At 40.4% G+C, this 15,270-nt stretch overlaps 1 protein-coding gene across 1 annotated transcript in view; it reads left to right on the forward strand.

The window, feature by feature from the left end:
* The window catches only part of Spata16 (spermatogenesis associated 16), a 197,116-nt gene that overhangs the window by 164,246 nt on the left and 17,600 nt on the right, over positions 1-15,270 (forward strand). The window contains exons 7-9 of the mRNA XM_042678915.1: positions 468-580; positions 8,413-8,577; positions 11,465-11,548. Coding sequence (XP_042534849.1) covers positions 468-580; positions 8,413-8,577; positions 11,465-11,548 — 362 coding nt within the window. The remainder of the gene's footprint in view (positions 1-467; positions 581-8,412; positions 8,578-11,464; positions 11,549-15,270) is intronic.

A 15,270-nucleotide genomic window follows, 5' to 3' on the forward strand; every position in this document is an offset into this window, starting at 1 on the left:
ATTCCTTCAGCTGTAGCCACGTAATTAAGAATTTGTGATGTGTCTGGCTCTGATTCATCCGAAGCTTATGTCAGCTTCAAGCAACATTCATAGGCAACAATAGCTGCACACTCGAGTAATACCTGAGAGAAACACGACAAGAATCAGACACATTGATGACAACATTTTTTTCACAACTCAGGAAAAATCATACTCTGCAGAGATAGGTGATTTGTTACCAGCTGTCTCAGATCTCTCCATCAAGAAACACGGCAAAATGAAGACATGACAGTTTCTAAGGACAATGTCTCCTCTGCCTTTCTCCTCTCATTGTGACATGTGTGGTCTTGGGTGAGACTAGTTTCTATACTAAAGATTTTCTATCTATTAATACTGAGATTCCTGTGTACAGCTTACTAAAGAAAGCATTTTGAAATGATAGTCTGGGGAGAAAGAATAGTATAAAAGTTTATTGTTACAATTTCTAGAACATAAAACTCCTTTCTGTCTGCTGACCAGAGAAGACACAATACGACACATGGAGACAATGGGAAAACGAATCTTGCCAATACTGGATTTTATCAGAAGCACCCAGTTAAATGTAGGTATATGAGTCTTTTATTTTTGTCCAATGTACAAATATTAGAGAATTCAAAAAGTATGGCAAGTTTAGGCAGCAAATATTATAAGTCTTGGAGGATTTGAGAAGCATTCATAGAAAAATCTCATTTTCAAAGCCCAATAAACGTTAGCTAATGATTTTATTCCTTTTATATTCTAAATGTTACACGTTGCAGCATTGCGTTCAAGTAGTTGCTAGATCAGTTGTCTTTTAAAGAGCTTCTTCTTTATGCCTTTCTATTATCTAGTTTGAGTTTGCAGTGAATTTCTCATTTCCAATCAATAACAAAATTTTAGCAAGCACAACGTTTTCTCTGCTTCATTTATGGAGCTATTGCACACAGCCATCTGGTTACCTATGCACGAACTCAGAGCTGTTCAGGCTAACATCTCCATACCACAGTGGTGAACCGGTGCGGTTCTAAACAGTGCGGCTAATCTTCCTATGGCCTAAGGTCAATGATCTAATCCGTGTGGGGGGAAAGACTTTTTCTACCTTGGGGGATCTTGGAGAGCTCAAAACATGACATGAATGATGTGGTATTCTTTGACAAAATTTAAATCCTTCTATTGAAAGTACATAAAGGGAACGTCTCACTAACAGGCTATAAAGGCAGCAGGTTTCTCTTCGTTAAATTTTTTTTCAAAAGGCCAGTAAGTTAGAAATGTTAAAGAATTGCCTTCTTGTGGCTTTTGTATCCCACAACTGATTTGATGTTTTTATCCTAGAAGGAGAACTGAGGGGGTCATCACACAACTCTTTCGCATCTGTTCAGCAGTTTACCTGCTCTCTGACATTAGTCAGTTTATTCAGCATTTTAGAAAAGCTATAAAATGCCTAATCTCGTTGCATGATTTGTCAAGTCTATGCTTGGCAAATACAAAAGTACCTTTTACTGCGCTTTCTACCATAGGAGTCCTTCCGCCCTTCAACTCTGTTTTACACAATTATCTCCCTTACATGAATAAACAACCAATCTTTGTCCCAGTAGACTTAGACTGCCATGACAAAATGCCACAGACTCATTGGCTTGTGCAACTGAAATTTGTGTTCTTGATTCTGGAGCCTGGTAGTCCAAAACCAAGATGGCGACAGGTACAGGTTATGATGAGGCCTCGTGGCTTCCAAAGATCTGCCTGTTCCCTTTGGTCTTATATGGCACAGACAGAGACAGAAAGGTGACAGACAGACACAGAGAAGAGAGAACAAGATATCTAGTATCTCTTACAAGGTCACTACCCCACCATCATAATTTCATCTAACCCTAATGACCTCCCAGGGCCCCCATCTCCAAACATCACCATATGGAGAAGTCAAGCTCAGCATATGAATTGGGGGTGATGCATTCAGTCAATAATAATCTCTTTGGTTGCACTACACATGTTGGGTTCTATCTGCAACTTATCACAACCTACACACACACACACACACACACACACACATATACACACCTCCACCAACCTTCCATCCTAATTAGAAATTCACACACATCATTATTGTCATCATCAGGCCCCAGGCAAGAGGAGAATATTTGCTAGCAAGAAGGATCAGCCTGTAGCATTATCTGACTGCCTCAGTGGATGGCTAGCCTAGCAGTGCCTGTGGGCCCAACACTGTGGAAATGATCTATACCCTGGGTCTTTGGAGTAATGCCTGCAGCTACTTGTCCAATGACTGACTCCATAGTATGTTGTTGGCTTATGGTATGAAAGCAGGTTGGACCCATCCAAGCATGTGCATTTTCTCAATTCTTGTATTTGCTTTTCGTCTCACCTTCCAAAGGTCTTCTGACCACTTAGAAACCCATATATAACCATATCTTTATGTGTCTGAACAGGAAATTTAAAAGTCAAAGCCACTGTATTTGCCAATGGCATCAAGATCTCACTTGGCTTTTTTTTCACAGCTGGTGTTCTAGCATTTGAGCCACACTTCTAGTCCAACATTTTGCTGGTTAATCGGAGATGGAATCTGGTACACTGTTCTGCTAGGATTCGTTTTAAACTTGCATCTTCAAGATCTCAGCCTCTAAGTAACTGGGATTATAGGCATGACCCACCAGCACTAGCTTAAAGAGATTTTTTAGTACCTAAACAATTCAGTCTTAATGTAGAATCAGTCTGCTCATTATAGTTTCATCATCAACTTTCCTGCATTCCCTTGTAGGAGAAATAAGAGTTTAAGGAAGGTTTAGTTTCAAAGAGTTTTAATGGCATTAAGGTGAATGAGACCAAAGGTCCCTAGGGACAAATATATCCAAATAAAACATAAAACAGTATTGAATAAAATCAGCTGCAAAGGTAAACTTAGCTTAATGAAGCAGGTAATAAGTTGATAACTAGAAATAATCCTGACATGATGTCCTGAGCTGTGACCCAAATAGTTCTCACTGGTCCTTGTAAGTTCTCCTAGAAGTGGTTTTCTAATCAGGTATTAAATACTGTTTACTTAAGTGGGTAGACATTGCATTGTTCATATCACTCATTGGTGACATCTATTGAAAAGGACCTGTGCTCAAGACTGTCCTCAGAGAAAATCACTTAGCCTCCAAGCTAATATTTTTCATTCATAAAATAGACCAATGTTGGAGTTCAAGGCATGGTTCAACTGGTAGAGTGCTAGCCAATGAGCAAAAGCCTCAGGTACTGAGTTCAAGTTCCAGTCTTGGAGAATACAAATACATAACCTATACTGAAGTGCTTTGTAAAGTATTAACAATCTTAGAAACTTTAGAAACTTCTAGAAACTTTTCAGTGACCATTGCCTTGGCTAATACATTTATCCTGAAGAATTTTCCATCTTTCAGTCATCCTTAATACTGGTGATTGGGACATGATTTTACTTGTCCACTAAGGTCTAGAATCATCCATTAGGAGCATCCAATTTTTATCTAGGCCTAATCACTAAGACAAATATGTCATGTGACTGGCATCAAAAAAGAAAAACTAAACAGGCATCAGCTGCCCTTGGAATGTCCATCTGAGGACTTGGATTTCGCAGACACATGTGTATAATACTCCACAATGTCTAAAGCTCTTTCTCTCCCATCTTCTCATTTCACACTCCCTGTTTGGTAGCCCTGGATCTTCACCTCACCAATGAGGAAAATGTTGCTCAGAGTAGTCATAGAATAAAGTTCACACAGCTGGAGAATTAGATGTTGGGACTCAAAACCAGAGCAAGAGAGTGCAGCTCCTTGCTCAGACCCAAAGACTTATTACATCCCTTTGCTATAAAACTTTCATCCTGACTGGGGACAAACATGCATAAAACAATATGTAAAGGACTCCATAGCTGGATTTCATTTTTAAAATGAATATTTCAGTGTACAAACAAATTAGAGTTGGAAAATTAATTGTGGATAAGCTCCCAAGAGCACATAGATAGTCACTGTTAGTTGTGAGGTTGTAAACACCATAGGGAAGGAGTTTCCTTTGCTGAGGGAAGGTAGCAGGTTCTAGACGTTGTACACTTTGGAGACATTTTCGTTATCTTTATACATTGCTCTGTTAGACACAAACACATGTCCAAATGAGGGTGGATTTTAAGAGTCAGAAGCTATACTATCATTTTCCTGATAGTGTTCAATCCTATTTCATATCAACCCACTCACCCAGCAATCTCTAACAATATTTTTCCTTCCCCAGAGTTTTACCCTAATTATTTCACATGCTTTGCTTTTCCATTCATTAACTTTACTGATTTCTGTCAGTTTCAAACCTATGTGCATTCCTGGGCTAACCGTTAAAGAGTTAAAAATAATAATAATAATAAAATCTCTCATCATGCATGGAGCCTGTTTCCCAGGATGCCTTGCTCAAAAATGACCTAACTAACTGTGTTTTTCAATACCTCGTTAATTTTACTTTTAATTTCTTCCAAGCAAAGCATAAAAAATCTTTACACATGCACAATAATGTCTCCTACCCCACTTACACACACATTTTTTTTGCAATTAATGTTTCCATATGTATGCCAAGCAGAAATAGATTCCAAAACGCATAGTCTCCTTTTCAGCTGTATTACTGAGTGCTACTAAGGAACCAGACATTTACCCATTACTGCTACTAAATCTAGGCAATTCTGATACTGAAGGCTTCATTTGAACTTGATGTTTGCCTAACCATCATTAGACCTATATATGGTTTTCACTTCAATCTTAGCCATTTTGCACGTGTGTGTGTGTGTGTGTGTGTGTGTGTGTGTGTGTGTGTGCCAGTCCTGGGCTCAAGGCTAGCGCTGTACCACTTAAGCTACAGCTCCACTTTCACCTTTTTTTGAGAGCTTAGTGGAAGTAAGAGACTCATGGACTTTCCTGACTAGGCTGGCTTTGAACTGTGATCCTCAGATCTCAGCCTCCTGAGTAGCTAGGATTACAGGTGTGAGCTTCTGGTGTCAGACTTCTTGGCCACTTTATTTCACTCTTCCTGGCAGCTAAGGAGCCCTTCGATGGCTCCTAGACTTTCCTTAGGAGGTAGCCTCCCAAGGCTTCCTACTTCCCCTTTGGTAGCTTTGGAAGTTCAAGCTAGTTCCTTCACTTTTCACAATTTTACTCTTGCTTACTATCTTAAAGCTACAGCATTAAAACATTCCTGTTGGCATTAGATACTGATTTTCACCTTTTTTTTTAAACTATGTCTTTCAAATCTCTCCTCTCTTACTTCTCCAAATCGATCACTTCCTGATAAACACAATTGCTATTCAATTTGATGGAGGGGGGTTAGAGGAAGGCAGTGACAATTAGCAGTCAACTCTGTTCCTTTGCTAGCGTCTTATTCTTGTGGAGCGCTTCCTGCTTTGTTATGCATCATACAATCAAGCTAACAAAGCCCAGCGGCCTGCCACTATTTTCATTTTCCTGATGTTTGGGAAAATTACACTAATAGATTATGTTCCCAAGCAGGCTGCAGTTGTTTCTGCTCTAAACCACGTTCCTACAACTAGCCCCATTGTTTTCTTTTAAAGAAGGACAAAGAAAGCAATTTTTCTTCCAAAAGAAAACTGTTTCTCCCCGCACCCCAACTTGCTTCCCTCGATTTGACAGAACGCCATTGTTCAGCTACACATCTACGCTGAATGGTAGACTAGCCATTTCATCAATGCAGGCAAGGATCTCAAATCCACTATTTGTGATCCTCTTAGAGGTTTATAGATTTTCAAATCAACAGCTAATCAAGAAAAATAAATTAGTGGGAATAGAGGACATTACTTGAATGGCACCGATGGGTCTTAGGAAGAAAGAAAGCAAATGCAGTGCATTGGTGCCTAGCCTTCCTTTATTTCCCAGATTCTACAAAAATGTCGGCATCTCGAAGCTATCAGTCAAAATGGAAGTGTGACATTTCAGAAAGTGACTTTCTAATTTCATGGGGAAGTTCAGATGATCTTTGGTAGTGCTGCTTTCTAACCATTTTTCTCTTTAAAGGAAAATTTCATTTAAGAAAGAAATCAACTGTCTTCTCTCTGTGATTTCTGAAAGAAGTCCTGTTTTATATGTATCACTAATGAAGTTGGTCACTGGTGGTTCATGCCTGTAATCCTGGCTACTCAACAGGCTGAGACGTAAGGATCATAGTTCAAAGCCAGCCTTGGCAGGAAAGTCCATGAGAATCTTATCCCCAATAAACTACCAAAATGCTGGAAGTGGCAGTGTGGCTAAAAGGGTACAATTCCAACCTTAAGTGAAAAATCGAGGCAGAGTGTGAAAACCTGAGGTCAAGGTAAAGAAATAAAAATGAGTACTCGCAGAAGAAAATAGCCCTTACCAGATGTAAACCTCTAAAAGTGGTAGCTTGTCCTTAATCTACTTAAGATTTTAAATACTTTGGGGAGTCACCTGTGTAGTTAACATTTCCAGGAACAAAATATTGTGATTTTCCCAGTGAAACTCAAGATACTACTAACTGTCTAGCTAGCAAATAAGTCAAAACATTCTGGTACAGACAGTCCAGTCCTGGTCACCCAGCCTTCCTCATCTAAGCATCCGGATGTGGAGTGCAAATGCCAAGCTAAGCCTTCCTGTAATTTCCCACTTGTCAGCACCCTCCAAGCCACAAAATTCCAAGCTTTAAATCTTGAACCTGGATTTGAACCCTTATGTCAGAAGTACCTTTTCTTAAAGATGACAATAGGAAGTTGAAGATAAACTTTTTCTCTCACATCAAGCTTACGCTTTGTATGAAACTTTTCAGAAAAGTGGTTTCTCCTCTTCTGTGGGTAACTGGGGAAGCCAATGAGCTGGAGGTCTGAGTTGTCCAATCCTAAGAAAGCTTAAAATCCTGTTGATTCATGGGAGTAGAAGCAGGGGGAGGGTTCTTACAATGGTACAGAGTACTCCTCTACTTCAAGGGTGTGTCATGCTTGCGGTTGAAATGGCCAAAGGAGCCAAAGTAAATTGCTACCAGTGGGGAAAGAATCCATCCAAGGAGAACTAAAAGTAAAAGCAGAGCTGGTGGGCTTCATGTAAACTACCAGGGTGAACCTAATTCCATGCAGGTGAAAATTGTCTTTGATACCAACACAGCAATAAGAAGCAACCCGTACTTGCTACAGTGGTTTGGTAAGGTAAATAAAGTCACTTCCTATAGGAGAACACAGCCCTATGAGAACACTATATAAGAGGACAAGCATATTTTTGGTTTGGTTCGGTTTGGTTTTGTGCAACTGTTTTATTTACTTTTGCTATCTTTCAGTAGTTGCACAAAGGGGGTTCAATTCAACACGTCAGCTTATGAGTACAACGCATCTTGATCAATGTCATCCCTTACATCATTTCTCCCCATCTGCTTCAACCCATCCATCCTCTCACGCTACCTGGTTCCATTTTCACAAGGGTACATTAAATATCATGACTACTTCACCCACCCTTCCTCTCTCCATTTGCCCACCCTCCCTTCCCCTTCACCTCACCTCCCCGACAGCATAAGTTTTCAGCTTAGTGGTATTCAGACTGCTAAACTGTAAATTCATTGAAAGGAGTTACACCATTGGGATACACAATGCTTCAGTTAATATGTTTTATGTGACTTAGGTCTAACTTCCACATATGAGAGAAAACAACATGTGTCCTTTGTCTCTCTGGCCTGACTAACTTCACTGTCCCTGAGCTTCTTTGCTCAGGGCTAGCACTCTGCCACTCAAGCCACAGCACTACTTCTGGCTTTTTTCTGTTTATGTGGTACTGTGGAATTGAACTCAGGGCTTCATGCCTACTAGACAAGCACTCTACCACTAAGCCACACTCCCAGCCCCCCCTAATATTTCCTTACTGCATTCACTGGCTCTACACTGGGGCAGGGGATTTCATTGTGACTTTCCACTTCCTACATGCAATGTAATTCAATCAATCTCTCCCTAATCCCCTTCCCCCTTCCACAGGTTATAGGTACAATTTCAGTCTTTTGTTTTAATTGTGAAAATACCGTACAGCGGGGTTCCAATTACATGGGCAAAAAAATGAGTACATTTCTTATCAAGCATTGTTGCCTCCTCCTTTGTTTCCCCTTCCCATCCCACAATTTGTCTTATCTTCCCCTTTCATCCTAGATCCTGAATGCAGAGCAACCAGCAAACCCACCTCAACAGTCCTGCAAACGGGACTCCCTTTTACGTGCATTTGCCTACTTGACAGAAACAAATAGAACCCTTTCTAAAATGGAAGCAAGAAACACTTACTTGTCCTAAATACTTTTGCTTCAAAATATGTAAATAGATAATACCAAGCCCCGACTTCAGTCCCCAGGGAGAGGTCTGTTTCTGTGGTCTCATTTTCAAACATGTCCTTTCTCTTTCTGTCCCTCCTGCGAGGGCAGGGGAGCTGCTGCGGGTGCCCCGGCGTGATGGAGAAGCTGCATTATGCCAGCCTCCTGAGCCAGCTGCAGAGGGTAAAAGAGCAGTCCCAGGTGACGAACCAAGCCATGGCGGAGCTAGCCACCATTCCCTATCTACAGGACATCAGTCAACAGGAGGCAGACCTGGTAAGTATTTGTTCTCTTTTGTTTAAGGCTTTTACAGGATGGGGGCCAGCAGAAGAGTGATACGGTCTGATAAAAGAACTGAACTGTGAGAATAGAGTCTGAAAGCAAATTCCAGCCATCATGAAATTCCACCCATCATAAAGAACCCTAAGGAAGAAACTAGGATGTGCAGGGGTGTGTCTGGTTATTCTTGCTCACGTCGACCAGTTCCCTTTTAATCTAGCAATAACTGAGAGAAAGAGAGAGAGAGAAAATGACAGAGATGGACTAATTATTCATATATTCACATTCTTTTATTCATCTTTAGTTGTACCATATACATCAGCAATGCTGACACTTAGATGAAGTGTTATTTGGTGGATGTGGGTTAGTTAAAATAGCTAGTAGGGTTTGGGTTTGTTTTAAGCTGAACTTACTCAGAAAGCCAGACATTTCTGACCTTAAGCAAACCTAGTCGGAAACTAAAGGAATAGGTGGCAGAAACCATCTTCAAACCAGTGTGTGTGCTATAATCATAATAAATAGTAGAAATTATAGCATCTCATTTGAAAAACAATTGTTGAACAAGGTGCTGTCAATTGAAGGAAAGGTAAAATATACTCTATGTGGAGATGCTCATGTGTGGTAAGGAAAGGATCTTTACTTCAAAGCTATTATTGAGAGTAGCTAAAACTCATTATAGACCTGAATTGAATTCACACAGCAAGGATGAGAATAGCCTAGACCAATTACCTGTAATTTTCAGATAACCCAAGGAACCCTCCCTACATTTTAAAGATATATATGTAATCAAGAAATGAGCTTCCAGCATTTATAATGTTCATCTAAACCTGTTGAAAGTTTGTTAAATACTGCTATTCAGAGGAAGCAGGTGAAATGGTCTGCCTAGCCAAATAATAAATCTGTGCATACTCATGATGAAAATGGTGACATATATCCATTAATCAAAGAATTACTGAGTCAAAACTGGCAATAACATTTCCTAAACCCTTACAGTTATGAACAGGGGAGCACCTTCTAAGAGGCTGTTTATTCTGTGTTCATGAGGTATTCAGGAATATTGTTTTCAGAGAACTCTCATAGCCAATTTGAGATAACTAATGCTCTTCTGAGATAAGAGAAAGCAAAGAAAATGTTAATTCAGAAGACCAACAAAATGTTGATCCAGTCTTCCTGAAAAGCACATTTAAGATCAAATTGAAAAATATAAGGGAGTTCTCTGTGCTTAATTCTGCTTAACCACACATCGGTGGAAATACTTATTTTTCACAATTCACACAAAGAATACAAAACTGCATCACTGCTATCCCTACCAAATGCACAATTTTTTAGCATCTAAAAGTTTGGAAAAATGAGATTTTATGGGATATTTTCATAATTTATACACCTACCATAAAAAATACCAAAAAAGATATAAAGAGGGCTATAAAACAAAAAAAGGTATAAAAATATATAAAGGGAGGTACATTGTAAGCCAAATATTTTAGAAGCATGTTACCTTTCAAGATTTCATCATCTTAAGTAATAGAGTTTATATTCCAACTTTCAAGGATGGGTTAACCTAAAAAGCAATTCTGTTAATAGCTCATACAGTGCTGTACACGAAAGGTGCTCAACTAAAGGTATTTGAGTAACATCTGTCTGCCTTCCTAACAAAGCTCCACTGTACCTAATCAAAGACATGATCCAAGAGTTTATACCATTTAATGCTCATTTTGTTCTTTCATTAAAAAAAAAATAGTCTTTCAATGTCACAGGACTTGATGCAGCTTCAAGTATGTTGGATTGTTTCCTTTTAGTGTGTGTGTGTGTGTGTGTGTGTGTGTGTGTGTGTGTGTGTGTGTGTGTGTGTGTGTGTGTTGGGGTTTTTATTTTGGGGATGGGGTGGTTTGGTACCAATACTGGGCCTTGAACTCAGCAGCAAGTTCTACTTTAGCTTTTTAGCTCAAGGCTGGAACTCTACCAATGGAGCAACACCTCCCTGGTTTTTCCATGTTTTTGTTTATTAATTGGAGAAAAGAGACTCCCTATATTTCACCGCCGGGCTGGATTTAAACTGTGACTCTCAGATCTCAACCTCCTGATTAGATAGGATTACAGGTGTGAGCCAACCTATACACAGCTTATTTTTTTTTATTTTGTTTTGTTTTGTTTTGTTTTTGTCTTGAGATAGTCTGTGGCCCAGGCTGCTCTTGAACTTGAGATTCTCTACCCTTCCCAATGCTGGAACTCCAGGCGTACACCACCAAAATCAACTTATAGGCAAGTTTTCTGTTGGAATATTTCAAGTGGTTTTGGGGATGGAGGAGCAAAGTGCAGCATGGTTAAAGCTTGCCTTTCAACAGAATCCAAAACTTAAAAAAATAAAAAACAACTTGGTTATTTCAAATTTTTAACCAACAATGGTAAAAGAATTTAACCGAGCTAGGTTCTTTAAGAGGCAATAAAACAGTGCAATTTTAGTATTGTCCTCTGGTGAGTTTTTACATGATGTCTGAAATTATGATACATTAGCCTCAGGAGAAAACATTAAAACGCGTTCATGTACGACATGCCATTTCCTGAAAGAATTAACTACTGCCTTCATTCTTTACAGTCCAAGTCTGTTGTGTGTTTTTTCTTTCCACCAAACATTCACACTTACTACATTAAAACCTATACATTGTCTACAAATTTGCAGGAAGAATCTTCACATTGTTTCAATATTTTTATGTCTTCGGTAATGACTGAAGCAAGGATGAGGTGGCGGCATTCGTGGTAGGGGGAGAAAATGAGTCATAAAATCATCAGCGTACAAATGATTTTTTAATTAGGTTTTAATCTGTGTGTTTAGGGAAGTTATTTCTGCGTGAATTCCACAGTGATCATTTTTATCTTGGTGCCACAGCTGCAGTCACTAATGGCGGACGCCATGGATACCCTTGAAGGAAAGAAGAGCGATGAGGAGCGTGTCTGGAATACAATCCAAAAGGTAAAACTTTGAGTACCAGGAAACAAACAAACAAACAAAGGCATAATATTCTCAAAGACAAATGTCCACCTGGGTCAAATCTGTTTAGAAGATGTAAAGAAAAATGTTTGTGTTGTCTTTCTGATTTCTTGTCTTGAAGTAAATGCAGTCTCCCTCTTCCCCGCTCTTTATCTCTCTCTTCCCTCTCCTTCTTTCTCTCCCTCCCTCCCTCCCTGACAGTGTAACCAAATCAAATATGGATGTATTTCATCTCCTCCCCTCAGGTCTGCTTCCTTTCCAACAGACTGCGGTCGTGCGCTTTCTCCATTCTTCTTCATGATCACTCTCATATTGTGTTGAAATAATTCATTTCTTCGTTATTTGGAATGATCCCCTGTAAGGCTTTCACCTGCATTTTAGCCCATTTCCCCAACTCTCTCCCCCATTTTTTGTCACTTGAGGACCGATGACAACATTTCAGTGAAAGACAAAGGAACCGTCAAATGGGTGTGGAGGAGGAGGGTGTGGTGGTTGCAGGAGCATCACCTCATTGGTCACTGGAGTTTAACAATGAGAATTCCATGGCTTCAAACACTTGGGCAACTTGCATGACTCTCAGGGACCCTCTGGAAACATAAGCATCAGCATTGATGGGTCTCCAGCAAAATGTAGTTAAAATCAGATCCATACTTTCCATCAGCCTCTTCTTACTACAAGAACTGGGATATATGAGAGGAACAGAGCAAAGAAGGATTCACAGTAAGAGACAATGGCAGCCTGAAGGACTCTCGTGCACCCACAGGAGCATGCAACTTCCCAAACAACTCAGAAAGCCCAAATCAACAGAACTCAGCAAATCAATGTTGAATGTCTGTTGTGCTAGAAAGGACCTTAGGTGTTTGGGATCCTGTGCTGGGAATGACAGGCACAGCCATGGATGTAAGCAAGGGCCATGCCATCTGGACGTCCACTGAACTGTTTACTGAGTATGACAGTGAAAGCCAGATGTTCAGTGACCTATGGAAACGGACTGGAAAAGAATAGCCTGGTCTAGGAGATCAGCAAAGCCATCTCTGAGAACATGATATTTATACAACACTTAAAGGATTTGGGGTAGTTATTCACATGAAGGGAGAGATTTCCAAACAAAGAAAACAGTCTACACACCAAGAGAGTACAGAAAGTATGGCACATAAAAAACTGACCAAAAAAAAAAAAAAAAAAAAGAGGATTTTTCTAAGTACCGAGGCAAGAGAAGTCAAATCAGAAAGACTTCTGAAGTGAGTTAAGGATTTAGAATATTTCTCAGGATGTTTATCAAAATGGTTTTTGAGACAGTTTTAGCACTGTGGCACAAGCAGGTTGAAGGGCTACAGAAATACAGGGCAATGATTGTCCAGGGAAAATGTGATCTTGCTCTAGAGGGGTGGCACAGAAGACAGATGCAGACAACTATGAGAACTATACAAGAAGACACACAGCTTGTCACCTTGTTCATTGGTGGGACATGGGAGGCAAGAAAACAAAGTGAAGACTGATGCCAAGATATTTGCTCAGGCAATGAGGCAAGGGATAGGGAGAGGTTTGCTGGTGCCATTTAGTAGGAGGGAAATTGTCACAGGTGCAGCTTCTGGCTAAGAATATAAACTCTTTTAGAGGGAGCAGCCAGGAGGCAGAAGCCACACCACATATTGGAATGAAAATTGAATATAAAGAATGGGTAACTAACAATGGCATTGTTAATTAGGTACTAAAAATGTGAAGGAATAAAAAAAAAACAGTTATGGTGGCTGCATTCAAGGAACACAAATATCAAGCAGGAAGTTGGAATGACAAAAACCGTAGACTCTTAGAGCCAAAGCTCCGCTGCCCCTGGGGTCTCTGCACTTAGAGGAGGAGTTACGTGGCTGGGACACAGATCTCCATGGAGAGCACCAAGCCACTGGTGGGGTGGGAACTGAGGGGAAGAACGGCCATGGATGTGTTCTGTAACTTTTGGGAAAGCTGGCTTCGGCCCCTACTGCAGAAAACAATGTATGATTCCTGACTGAAGTAGGTTTTCTGTAGAGAAGCTTGCTGGCACCTCCCAACAGACAGAAATAAACAGGAAGCAGAGAGAACGGAGGAAGTCTTTTCTTCCTCCTCTTTTGACAAAAACTAAGGCCTGGCAAAGTAGCAATGGAACTTACAGAGGGCCAGCCCAGCAGAACAGCTGACCACAGAAAGGTGGGCTTCAATAGAGAGGCTCCATCATAATTGGCACCAAATTGCATTGAGCATAAGGGCTGGCAAGATACTTCAGAGGAGATAAAATGCTGGGGATTTCTAATACAAATTGAAAGGGGGGTGCCAGAGAGACTGAGTGGACTATAAAGATTTCTTCATCACTGACCAGTGGTGTTGAGTGAAATTATTTAAGTGGTGACATCACTGAGAAAAAGTATATAAGATTGGAAGCAGAGAACTTGGTGAACATTTCAAACATAAGAAGAGAAACCCACAGACCCAAGAAAGAGCAACAGAAGGGATTTGAGCTAGCCATCAAGCAAATCCATCAAGCAATGAATCAAATCTATTTGTTGGCTATAGAAGAAGTTGGAATGATAAAACTGTAGACTCTTAAGAGCCGAAGCTCTAAGCTCTGTTTGGAACAGAAGGCAGCAAGCCACAATCTGCTGGTCATATCCAGCACCTGCTTTGACAAATAACTTTTACTGATACAGCCATGCCACTCACTTACATGTTGTCTGGATGAACTTGGCCCAGTTTAGTAATTATTATAACCACTTACAACGGCTCACAAACTCTGAAATATTCACTACCTGGTGCTATAGAGAAAAAGATGGCCTCATCCTTCCTGGAAGTATTTGCATTTGTATAGTAAATATTTATATTTAAAAATCTAAGTGGCATGAGAGCAGCAGGCCAATTATTAAGTAATGAGAACCAGCCAGAAAAGGTGGAGGAAGAGAGATGGACATCTGTCAACACCCCACAAATAGCTACTTACTCCACCTGACTCCCAGCCTGTGTAATTGGTGCAATGTTCCTAGAAGCACTTAGCCTATTGTCCCTTACTTTAGTTATCTATGGCCATGTAATCATTGTAAATGCTTTGGTTGGAAGCATAAATCATTGTAAATGCTTTGGTTGGAAGCAATATTTTTTTTTTTTTGGGTCCGGTTGTGGGGCCTGAACTCTGGGCCTGGGTGCTGTCCCTCAGCTCTTCAGCTCAAGGCTAGCGCTCTACCACTTGAGCCACAGCACCACTTCTGGCTTTTTTCTTTTTGCTTATGTAGTGCTGAGGAATCAAACCCAGGGCCTCAGGCCTGCAAGGCAAGCACTCTACCACTGAGCCACCTTCCCAGCCCGAAAGCAACATTTTAATATTACCTCTGGTATCTATAGTTTGGCCAGATTTTTCCATCAGTGGTTCTTGAGGTTTCTATGGAATGCCTGGAATCCTGTGAAGGTTAAACTAATCTACCCTCCAAGATGGCTGACTCACAGATACCACCAACTGAGACCTGTGACTGGATTGCCTAATTATGACCTCTCTGAATGAGGTTTCAAATTGCATTGCTGATGGGTCTCATGAAGCCCTATTTCACAATAGAAAGGAAGGAGAAATCATTCATCTCCTTAAAAGTTAGTCTCAGAACTGGTGTGGGCCATTTCTAATGTATTCTGTTGACCAAAGCAGTCATCAACCAGACTAGCTAGATTCAAGGGGTTGGAAGAAT

The sequence above is a fragment of the Dipodomys spectabilis genome, unplaced genomic scaffold (genome assembly GCF_019054845.1).
Source record: "Dipodomys spectabilis isolate Male_0828 unplaced genomic scaffold, ASM1905484v1 ptg000050l, whole genome shotgun sequence".
Lineage (NCBI taxonomy): Eukaryota > Metazoa > Chordata > Mammalia > Rodentia > Heteromyidae > Dipodomys > Dipodomys spectabilis.